Consider the following 12219-nt stretch of genomic DNA (forward strand, 5'->3'; position numbering starts at 1 on the left):
ATTAAACTCTTTCCTTTTTTTATATATATATATTTTTTATATTAAAAAAATTGGCCCCTCCCCCTCATCTACACATACCTTGTGCATGAGGGCTGGCCACAAGAAGGCGGTGACCTGTCCATTACCCCTGGACGGAAAGACAATCCAGATGGTGGAAACACACAGACTCCTGGGCGACACCCAGATATCCTAGAACAAGCCAGGGAGACAAGTAAAATCTTCTCTTGTTAAAGTTTACCTTGTTCTGTGTGGTACCGAACTTGGGGAAGCTGCCGCTCACTGGCTGCAGGGTTCCAACCTTACAGGTGCTGACAGCTATTTGAATCCCCCGCCTAGATGACTTTACTGCCGAACGGCGCCTGTGCAGCTACTGGGCGCTCTGCCATTCCGCGAACCAAGCCTCAATGTTGCTGAGGCCTCGTGCATGTTCAGATGCTTATGGCGGCCGCCACCCGGAAATACTGCAGCGCCCTGGAACGCAGAAGTGTTTCATGAGAGGCCCTAAACGGTTAACAGGGGAAGGGGGAAAAAACACCACAAACACATAGACAACAAAAACTGCCATGGAATAATGAAAGACCACAGACCTTGCCAGCCATGATGTCAGACGTCCATCCTGGGGAAACACAGGCAACCTCCCTTCCACCATAAGGGTATCTTATGCCTGAAAACCACTTGCCCACTCATGGCTGGGCCCTGGGTTGCACCCAGTGGTATCTGATGCTTCAAATTTTAGGGGTGGCGCAGCCACTGTGTCATCAAATCACAGCCACTGTGTCTCTCCTCTGCTCGCATCTGTCAGACGAGAGTGAGAAAAAGCCGATCGACGTCTCTTCCTGTTTACATCGTGATCAGCTGTGATTGGACATGGTAAGAGACTCTTCACCTACATTGGAGTTGCGGTGTGTCAGACTGACCACCAGGTGTCCAATCATAGCAGAGGATGGGAAGAGAGGATGGGAGAAGAAATCGATGAGCTGTCCCACCGAAACAGGTAAGTGCAGACGGCGGGGTGGCCGGGGGCACACTGGCAGCATTTGATATGGCACAGTGGCTGCGTTTGATGGCACAGTGGCAGAAATTGATGGGCACAGTTGACTGCGCTTTATGGGCACAGTGGCTGCAATTGGTGGGCACAGTGGCTGCAATTGATGGGCACAGTGGCTGCGTTTGATGGCACAATGGCTGCATTTGATAGCACAGTGGTGGCAATCGATGGGCACAGTAGCTGAATTTTATGGGGCACAGTGGCTGCATTTTATGGCACAGTGACGGCAATTGATGGGCACAGTGGCTGCATTTGATGGGCACAGTGGCTGCATTTGATGGGCACAGTGGCGGCATTTGATGGTACAGTGGCTGTCATTGATGGTACAGTGAGGCTGTAATTGATGGGGTTTTTTCTGAATTTTTCAGTTTGTTTGCACCCCCCCCCCCCCAAAAAAAAAATGTTTGAGAATCAGCCGCCACTGGTATAGAGGCAGTTGTTCTTGGATGCAAACTTGCTATGGTTAAGCCAAGTTGACAGATTTTTTTTTTATTTACCTCCTTCTACCACATATGCCTCTCTTGCCCTTTCTCTAAAACATGTCACTCTATGAGGCCTTTACTTTCCCATCCTCTTTCCAAGCTTGGGTTGCTGCAAAACTGATTCGATTTCACAGCATTGACAACTTTCCCAGCATTTCAAAAATCACTTGCCTGCCTAATTTAGACATCTTCCACTACTTATAAATCAAACACTTTTATGCTCCATATTATCAACAGGCCAGGTTCTAGACAGTATGACCCAATTTAAACATATCTGCCGATATAAGCTCCACGCCCAAGGACTATATATTCCGGCAATACCTACAGATGTTATACAAACCTGGTTGCAACTCCCCTGCATATATGCACCTTTGGGAAAAGGACATCTCAGTTGCAATTTCACCAGATGACTGGAACGCAATATGGACTACCACCAAATCCTTGACACACAATATTGCTGGCCTGGAAGCAAACTTTAAAGTTCCATTATGATGGTCTCCACTCAAATCTCCAAATTTTTTTCCTTTCGTCTGCCTGTTTTCTTAGTTGCAGAGGCTTGGGTACTCACTTCCATGTGTGGTGGCTATACCCTATAGCGTGCTCAAATTGAACCAACATTTTTAAAATCATCTGTACTTTGTTTTCAAAACCCCTGATCCACTCATAGCCCTTCTTAATCACCACCAAGAGGGAGTTTTGTTGACTGAATTCAAGTTGTTATTGCAGACGTAAATGGTTACAGAACAAACCATTGTGAAAGCTTGTAAGCCCCCACGTGCTCAATGTAGTTCAGAACAAAGTAATTCAAGCTAAAGTTGAAGCAGTTTTACTATGTCCTTCCACATGTCAATGCCTTCTTATTGCTCACTTTTTTTTGTCCTGGATTCCCTCTCGGCCTATTAATCCCATACCCTGGTAAACCCCCAGAATCCCCCTTCCCCCCTGTCCTCCCTTTCTCTCTTACTTGCCCAACTCTTGGCAGCCTGAACTCCTCAGTTAACTGCTAACCTGCCTTCCCCACATTTGGATACGCTAGAACTTATACCTGACCTCCTCCTCTTCTGTTTTTACTGTTACCCGCCCTAGCAGGGCTCTTTACAGTATATTTCCCTTGGTTACTGATACTAGTCAAAGTTCCTCCTCATGAGTTATTTGCGCATCCTAACCAGTGTTGCCTTTTCATATATTCATATATATATAGTAAGCAATGGAGATATTTCCTACCATTGGGGATATTTCTATTTCCTGTCCTGGAAGTGAGTGGAAATCTCTTCAAACTGACAGAAGTCCCCTCTAAGCCCCTGTACACACGGTCGGAGATTTCCACAACCAAATCCGTCGGATTTTGTCCGTCAGATTTAGTCTGACGGATTGTGTCCGAAATTGTTGCATACACACGGTCGGACTAAGTTGTCGAAAAATCCGATCTTTCAGAACGTGATGACGTAATTTCGTAACGATGGGACTAGATTCAGGCTAGTAGCCAATAGCTTTGATGTAGGAATTTGATCTGAGCATGCGTGGCACTTGGTCCGATCAAAATTCTCTACACATGATCGGTCGGGAAATATTTCCAACATGTTGGAAAATTGGGTCGGACAGAGATTCGGACGGAATCAGTCCGATGCATACCACACACAGTCGGATTATCTGACGACACGGTCCGATAAGACTCATTCCGACAGATTCTCCGACCGTGTGTACAAGGGCTTAGACAATTGTCTATTATTTATGCTCTGGTGACAACTTGTATGTTGTATGTATTTTTTTAATCATTGATGTTCCAGTGGCAATGGTCACTGGGACAAATAGAGAGAGGGTGGCTCTCCCCAGCAGGAACACAGGAATAAAAGTTGTAACCCCTTAGCACTCTATCCAAAAATGAAAAGAAAACTTTGGATTTACTGTAGATACACTGTAAAGCAACTTTTAGGGGCCGTTCACACTAGAATACTGTGCAGAAACTCGCATTGAGCGGCAGTTTCACGCACTGCATTAAAATCGCACTGCCCTTGTGATCTGAAGTGGGTGTCAGTTCAAAGGAAATTAAACTTCAAACGCAGATTGCAAATGCAGTGTGTTTGCCCACATAAGATTGCATGGTAGAAATGTACCATGTGATCCAGTTGCAGTGCGTTTCCAAAAGTAGTGCATGCACTATTTTTGGTTCGGTGCAATTTTAGCCCATTCAAAATTAAATTACACTGCACAGAACTGCATGTGAATTATATAGGAACACGCAGGGCTATCCTGTATGATTCACATGCAGTTTCTAGTGTGAATACAGCCATCTCAGTCCTTCTTTGCTGCCCTCAACCAGTTAACGATTAAAATTAAACAAGCCCCATCTGTTTTAATTTGCAACTAAATAGCACATAACATGTTTTTTGGCCCTTTTCTCAAACGATAAATTCTGGTTGCAGTAAATACAATAGTATTAATTGCCGAAGTGCTATTATCTTTATCTGAAATGATTTTTTGGTGACCCTACAAAGACAAGACATGTCCTAATGCAGAATTATTTCACTCAGTTTGCCCCACTGTTTTATTTGAGCTAGGCACGCCTGCTAGAGAGCCTTTCAGGCCAGCAATCAATAGAAACTTAAAGATAAGCCCCTGCAGGTTTTTGCTAATCATGCTCTAAACCACCTCCAATCTGTGGAGGGCTGCGCATCTCTCAGGTCACGGTTCCCCCTTTTTCTCACCCCCCCCCCCCCCCACCACTTCTCTTCTTAATCTCTCGCCCCCTTCTTTTCCTTTTATCTCTACAGACACTTAAAATTCACCCCCAACAGTCGAATGTATTTAGGTGCACTGGTCAATGGGGGTCATTGGTAATTTTTTTCGGACCCCGCACTTACAGAGGCCTTGGTTTAATTTGGGTTTTTTTTTTCTCCTTGCTGCTTTATGTTACCAAAATGTAAGGTACTCTGTAGCGGTTTTTATGACAGAACAATATGTTATTTTGTGCATTTTGGGCTTAAGCCCATGAATATTTCTTTTCTCTTTTATATTGTATTGTGATGTCAATTGCTTCAATAAACATCTCCTTGTCTGGCTACTCTCCTCCAATTATTCTATTTCCAAGAATCAGAAACTCCCCCCCACGATGTTAGCCACCCTCCGGACTTGGAAAAGATTCTTACACCTTACCAACAAATACACCAACAGGGCCACCCTTAAAACACCGCTACTCGTTCTCCAAAAGAAAATTGACGTGGTTTCCTATGTAGCTTGGCAGACTAAGGGTATATCACATGTTGACGATCTATTCATGGCGGGACAAATAAAGCCCTTCCCTGCCCTACAACAAGAATACAGACTACCAGACTCGGACCTCTACCTATACCTAAGGACCAAACATTACCTCCATGCCTCCCCTAACTGGACCTGTAAAATCCCCCACCCTGCATGGTTTTTTCTTACAAACCCGACGTGCAAACACAAGGGCATCTCTCTCTTCTATAACCTGCTCCAACAAAAACACATACTTGAGAAATCTGCCCCTATACTCAAGTGGGAAAGAGACCTTAACCTCACGTACACACCTGAACAATGGGCCACAGCTATCAAGGCCACCTACCAGAACACTAGATGCACCACACTGTGGGAATTGACCGTTAAGTTAACCCAAAGGTGGTACCTAACTCCAGATAGGGTGTCAAAGTTTTCTGATCAGCATTCCGCGACTTGTTGGAGGCAGTGTGGGAACAAAGGGGATATGCTCTACGTATTCTGGAGCTGCCCCAAATTGACATCCTTCTGGGAATCAACTTTCCAGTTAATCTCAGCTATATCCCAAATTATAATTACCCCACGACCTGACCTAGCTCTACTATCCCTGACCTTGGACCAATATCCGACGAAGATGAGACACTCTATTTCACACATCCTGCTGGCAGCTAGGCTGGGAATAACTAGAAGGTGGAGGAATCCTACTCCACCGACCCTTTCAGAGGTGATAAGCACCACACAGCTACATCACATATATGAACTGACAATTGCACGCAGCAGTTCCAAGAAAGACCACGTTATCCAAAAATGGAGTCCCTGGTCCAAATGGATTTCACACACTAATACGCTTCCACTGGGAAACTGACCTCCTTTACCCTGATGTACTTGGTTACTATATCAACAGTGCTAGTTAGATGCTCTCTGCTCCATTATTAGAGCGTTGAATTGTTTGGTTGTTGTTCTTCTGTTACTACCGTATTATGGTTTTAAAAAATGATGTTTCTCAAAATGGTTGGGATCCCAAGCCACTTCTTGGAGGGGACTGCTCTCCCACCGGACACAGAATTGATCCTGTAAGGGGTGTCTGGGAGGAGAGGGGAAACCCGCCAAGGACGAGGTGCGCTCTCCAGCTTTACTCCCCTGAGGAGATCTCATAAGGCAACGACATGTGGTTGCCTCCACAGATCTATGCACACTGTTCATTCAGCTGCAAATCTTCAATGTTATTCCGTATGTTACGATGGCTGTTAAATGTAACACAATGTACACCATGTGATTTTGTACTATTTGAAAACCTAATAAAAACTTATCTTTAAAAAAAAAAAAATAAAATAAAAAAGATAAGCCCCTGAAGTCCCTGTATGTAGCACTTCAGTGTAGCAGAATACATTGCCAAGATGCAAAGCTAAGTGTAATTGACACAGCTTTGCTACAACATCCTCCATCAATCCCTGATTGACGGTTGGTAGGATTTTCTCTTATATGGCGTCATACTGTTTTGTCACCTTTGCCTGCTATTTTTCTGGTAATCACACAACCTAATTCCTAAAACTGTGGCAATCGAACCAACAGCCTATATAAGAAGTGGGATGATCACTCTGACCATATACCACATACTGACAAATTATTACACAAAACTAATAAATGGGTTGATGCACCTTACACTGCCAAATGTATCAAAAAAGTAAATCTATTTTAGCGTTATACATTTACCTCAAATAAATACAATCAGTCATATGATAAATAAACAAAATTATTTTATTATGTTGCTACAATAAATTGGTTAATAAAATGCTAATTGTCTACATTTCTTATTATTTTGCCTGTTGAGCTTATTTTCAAGACCAGCTTCTTTACTTAAAAAGACATTGAAATACTTTATTCAATTACAAAAGGTTTCCCTTTAGGACATAACTTATTATAACTACAGCTGTTATCTGGCTGCTAGTTTACACCATGGAACAGTCTAGTGCAATACAAATAACAAATATAAAAAATGCGTATTAAAAAGGAACTATAGATGAGTGTCAGCTATGGGAATTCTCCGGAGTTCCACAATCTGTGAATTAGCCACACCACTTCCATCTTGACTCCCATGGCAGGACTCTGTGTCGCTGATGTTCATACCTGACCCTGAGAACAATATATCAAACATTAGTGCTCGAGTTATTCTAAAAAGCATATATTATTAAATAAAAATTCTACACAGATATTTTCACCAAATAAAAACATATAGTTAAATGTTTCTAGGCTATATTACCAAACGTATTGGGATGCCTGCCTTTACACACACACATGAACTTTAATAGCATCCCAGTCTTAGTTCGTAAGGTTCAATATTGAGTTGGCCCACCCTTTGCAGCTATAACATCTTCAACTCTTCTTTGAAGGCTGTCCACAAGGTTTAGGAGTGTGTCTATGGGAATGTATTACCATCTTTCCAGAAGCGCATTTGTGAGGTCAGGCACTGATGTTGACGAGAAATCCTGGTTTGTAGTCTCCGCTTTAATTAATCACAAAGCTGTTCTATTAGGTTGAGGTCAGGTGCAGGCCAGTCAAGTCCCTGTACCTCAAACTCCCTCATCAATGTCTTTATGGACCTTGCTTTGTGCACTGGTGCAAAGTCATGTTGGAACAGGAAGGGGCCAGCCCCAAACTGTTCCCATAAAGTTAGGAGTATGAAATCATCCAAAAATGTATTGGTATGCTGATGCCTTAAGAGTTCCCTTCACTGGAACTAAGGGGCAAAGCCCAACCCCTGAAAAACAACCCCACACCATAATCTTCCCTCCACCAAATGATTTGGATCAGTGCACAAAGCAAGGTCCATAAAGAAATGAATAAGTGAGTTTGGGGTGGAGGAACTTTACCGACCTGCACAAAGTCCTGACCTCAACCCGATAGAACACCTTTGGGATGAATTTGAGTTGAGACTGTGAGCCAGGCCTTCTCTCCAACATCTCTGCCTGACCTCACAAATGTGCTTTTGGAAGAATGGTCAAACATTCCCATAGACACACTCCTAAACCTTCTGGACAGCTCTCCCAGAAGAGTTGAATATGTTATACCTGCAAAGGGTGGGCCAAATCAATATTGAATCCTACAGACTAAGACTGGAATGCCATTAAAATTTATGTGCGTTTAAAGGCAGGCGCCGCAATACTTTTGGTAATATAGTGTATGTCAACAAGCAGTAAAGGCGCTTTGCAACAAATCATTCTGATTCTCTCTAGCTGCTTGTACTATGAAGTAATTAAATATCAAAAATCACAACAAAGACTCTAAGACTGGGTGCACAATATTATGCAATAATATGCAGGTTTCCCCACATCCAATTCGCATGTCAGGAGACTGTGACTGTCTCTCAATGGAGCCAGGTCACACAGCTTGGGGGTGGCTGTGGAGCTAATGGACAGGGGTCTTGTGCATCTTCTGGTTTGTTACAAGTCTGAATTCAGCCAAAAATTCGGACTGAAATCGGACCTGAAACAGTGAACAGGGATGCACCAGACCCCTGCTACGAGCAGCTCCGCACAGCAGTGTAAACCCAGCCTGAGAGGGAGAGTTACTAAAACTGAAGCCCAGAGAATTTGGTGCAACTGTTCACAGTCATCAATCAGCTTCTAAATTCAGCTTGTTCAATGAAGCTTTACCAATAACATCTAGTAGCCCTAACAGTATGATCTTCCCCGTAAAGTCTGGATTCAGTCAGTTTATAATAGCTTAAAAACACCTGCTGTGGCTTTATAGTTGAGAGCTGATGGCCTGCTAAGATTCTGCTGTGATGGAAAATATAGGTAAAGAGCTAAAATTTCAGTGCTGTTGAAGACAAATTTCTCCACAATGTCTAGTGCTACAGAGGTGAATGTGGGTTTGCTTTGAAGTGCTTGTTCAAAATATGAAAATACTTTGTGTTTATAGTTTGGGCGCAGGTTCACTTTAAATATAACATCTAATATTCATACCTTTGGAAAAGAGACTTTGATAGTGGATAAGGCAGAAACTGAATTTAACGCTATTACTTTACTTTTTTCAGGCTTCCTTTCTGTATTTTCACCACCCACTCACTTTACTGTATCTACTGTAAGGCAGAACTTTCCCTTTAGTGCCAGAAAGTGTGTCCGTCTACAGAACAACTCTACCACCTTATCTCCATAACAGACGGTGGTGTTTTTTTGTACCAATACACTTTCTTATAACATTCCTGGATGACATTGCAGAGATCACAAGACACAAGACATCACTGGATTTTTGGCATGATCAACAGGTACTGTATGTTTTTGCCCTTATCCAACAGATATAAACACTTGGTATATTTAACAGGCCATAAGGGAGCAAAAGAAACAGAAGTTCATGGTTAGGGTTTAAATGTAACCAATCAGCATTTTATGTATTTTAGTTTTCCTGGCTGCTAAATCTCTGCATGCAGCCCTCTTTATGCAAAGAGATCAGAGCCAGGGACAGCGGACAGATCTCTATGTTGATATTTGCACAAACAAAAAGCCAGCAATCGATTTTGCACAGTTTCTGCCCATAACTCAAACAACAGTTTTGACCTGTGTGACCCTTTGAGTTACAGTATTGTTTTCCAACATTTTATCACAGCCCTGCACTGGGTAGACAAAAAAGAAAAAGAAAATAAATGTTGCGCATAGACTACACATTGAATTACTGCCAATCACATACTGCCCTTTTGGTCTTAAGCCTCATATACAAGATCGGACTTTGTACAAACTTTCCTGTGGACTTTTGTACAAAGGGCGTTGGCCGTAAATTTGTATTGCATACACACGATCGTGCTTTTTAGGCAACAAACACGAACGTAGTGACGTTTCAACGTACTGACAACACTTCAAAAGAGGACGTTCAATTACTCCGGCGCCACCCTTTGGTCAACTTCTGTATTGTTGTCTGATCTTTTGCATTGGTTCTGAGCATGCGTGTTTGTACTTTGTACAAAAGTCTGATGGTTTTGTGTACACACGATCGGACTTTGCTTCATCAGACTTAAAGCGGAAGTAAACCCATCGATTTAATAGTTTAAAAAAACAGTTACATTCCTGACATGCCGGAAATGCTAACTGCAACATTGGTTGTCCTCTCAACCAAACTGTCAAATCATCCAATGGCTGATGTCATAACTGATCACATGTGCAGCATCATTACAGTTCAAACAAAGGCCAAGATGGCAGCTTCCTTGGCTGAAAGCGATAGGAGGGTTTACTTCCACTTTAAAGTGGTTGTAAACCCTTACAACACACTTTGACCTACAGGTAAGCCTAGATTAAGGCTTTCCTGTAGGTCCAAGAAATATCTCCTAAACCTACACGGTTTAGGAGATATTTGGTGAAAGACAGGCACTGCTGACTACGGTGCATGCGCCGTAGACAGCGACGCGCAGGCGCACTGAGCGCACCGATGTCAACGGCGATGTGCTGTGAGTGGCGTCTCCTGTGCGCATGCGCGGGAGTGATGTCATCGCGGCTTCGCCGAATGACAGCAGCGGAGCAGCGAGACCCACCGAGAAGAATGATACGGCGGACTACAGGGGACAGCGGTGACTTCGCTGGCTCCTGTGTCAGGTAAGTGACACATAATGGACTACTATGCGATGCGATGCGATGCGAAGCCCTATACACACTATCAGGTTTTCTGCTGACTTTTTCCATCAGATTTACCAAAAACAATATAATATGAGGTCAGACCTTAGGGTTTTCAATTTGTATGCAATCAGGCAGGCCCTTGCACTACATGGTTTTGAAAGACAAAAATCAGAAGAAAAGTTGATAGTGTGTATGAGGCTTTTTGTTGTCAAAAAGTTTGTCCATTCACACAGCCAACAAAAGTCTGATGAAAACCGAAAAAGTTTGTCCGATGGAGCGTACATAAGGTCGGATGTTGCCTCAAAACAGCTGATTTGCATGTTTGTTGTCAAAAAGTCAGATCGTGTGTACGGGCCTTTAAACTGATGAGGACAACACTATTTTACACAGGAGCCAGATAATGTGTTTTAGATTTCATATATAATAAGTGATCGGTTTATGCACTTTACTACATTTGCTTGCCTTAGCAAATATCTTTTTTCTTTCCATATATCTTAGCCAGATTGTTAGCAAGTTATATGCTTGAAAAGCAAATTAAACCCCAAATTGGACAGTTTCATTTGAGTAAGGTATAAATATACTTTAGGCCTCTATGTTCGTTTTGGTCGTTTTTCTGCTTTAGTGGATCTGCCAAAGTAAGGTCTGGTCTGAATTACAAATGCAGCTTTCTAATAAAGGAAACATCTACAACATCTGAATCTTTTAAGGACATTTTGTGTTCAGAAAATCATATCTGATAAAATCTTACTCAGCAGACTCACACAGACTCTTCCTTCGTTATAATTGTACACACAGCAACAAAATTCGAAGGAAAAGGTTTACTAATGTAATTCCAAACTGCTGTCATTTTCTGACGGAGGCACAAACGAGTCAGACATTTATTTCCTAATCCTTAAGTGGCTCTCAGGATAAGTAGATGAAGCCATGCTACTTGAACTTGTATTTGATTATAGGCTGTACCAGGCCAGAAAGGGATTATTATTATATTAGTCATGCAAATAAAATGATTATGCAACCTTTTAGTGCCCGTTCACATTACCGCGACTTGTCAGGCGACTTAGCCGCCTGACAAGTCGCGCTCCGTTCTGTACTACGGAACCGTTCTAATAGGAGCGACTCAAGTCGCTCCGACTTAGAAAAAGGTTCCTGTAGTATTTTCGGGGCGACTTCAGGCGACTTGCATTGACTTCTATACAGAAGTCATTTTGCAAGTCGCCGCTGAAGTCGTGTGCAGGTCGCGTCTGTGAGACGCGCTGCAAGTCACGTCGCCCCTGTGTGAACGGGCACTAAGGGTCGCGTGTTGTATCTGTTCCTTCTATGTTGTAAGTCTGGTGTAACACACCTGTTGAGATCTGAATTGAAGAGCTTAGCTTATTCTATAATGTGTCAATACCTTATGGATGACCTGACCTATGACCATACATTAAAGATTGTTCTCAGAATACAGAGAGGGAAAAAAAATATTTTATATGGCATTAATATTTATGAACAGGTGTAGAATTGTGAGATAAGTAGGAAGGCCAGTGTGGTGGCCTGAATTTATGGGAGGAGCCCGGAGGGTATTTAACCAGCCCGCTCGCCTGTGGTCTTTGTCGGTTTCCGGTGTGCGGCACTACGTCACTAGGCCGACTGCTCGTGTTTCGTTGCCATTCGGATAAACGTCTCTCTACTAGAAATCTCGTGGTTTTCGTTTCCCGTTCGTTTTTGTACAACGTCGCCGGCTCGACTGCCGCAGGTAAGGGTCTCGATTGACCTTCCTGTACTATTTTTGAGTGTCGTTAAAACCTGAAATATCGAATCGTTCGTTATGATACCGGGTTGTTATCACTCAAAACGCACTATTTTCGCAGCG

At 42.9% G+C, this 12219-nt stretch overlaps 1 protein-coding gene across 2 annotated transcripts in view; it reads right to left on the reverse strand.

The window, feature by feature from the left end:
- Positions 1–6499: 6499 nt before the first annotated feature.
- Positions 6500–12219, reverse strand: part of ADGRV1 (adhesion G protein-coupled receptor V1) — a 710193-nt gene continuing 704473 nt past the window's right edge. For both annotated transcript variants that reach the window (XM_077462401.1, XM_077462400.1), the window contains one exon: positions 6500–6897. In XM_077462401.1, coding sequence (XP_077318527.1) covers positions 6779–6897 — 119 coding nt within the window. In that variant the 3' untranslated portion in view covers positions 6500–6778. The remainder of the gene's footprint in view (positions 6898–12219) is intronic.

The sequence above is a fragment of the Lithobates pipiens genome, unplaced genomic scaffold (assembly GCF_037356315.1).
Source record: "Lithobates pipiens isolate NorthernLeopardFrog02 unplaced genomic scaffold, aLitPip1_a1.2 Scaffold_3, whole genome shotgun sequence".
NCBI lineage: Eukaryota > Metazoa > Chordata > Amphibia > Anura > Ranidae > Lithobates > Lithobates pipiens.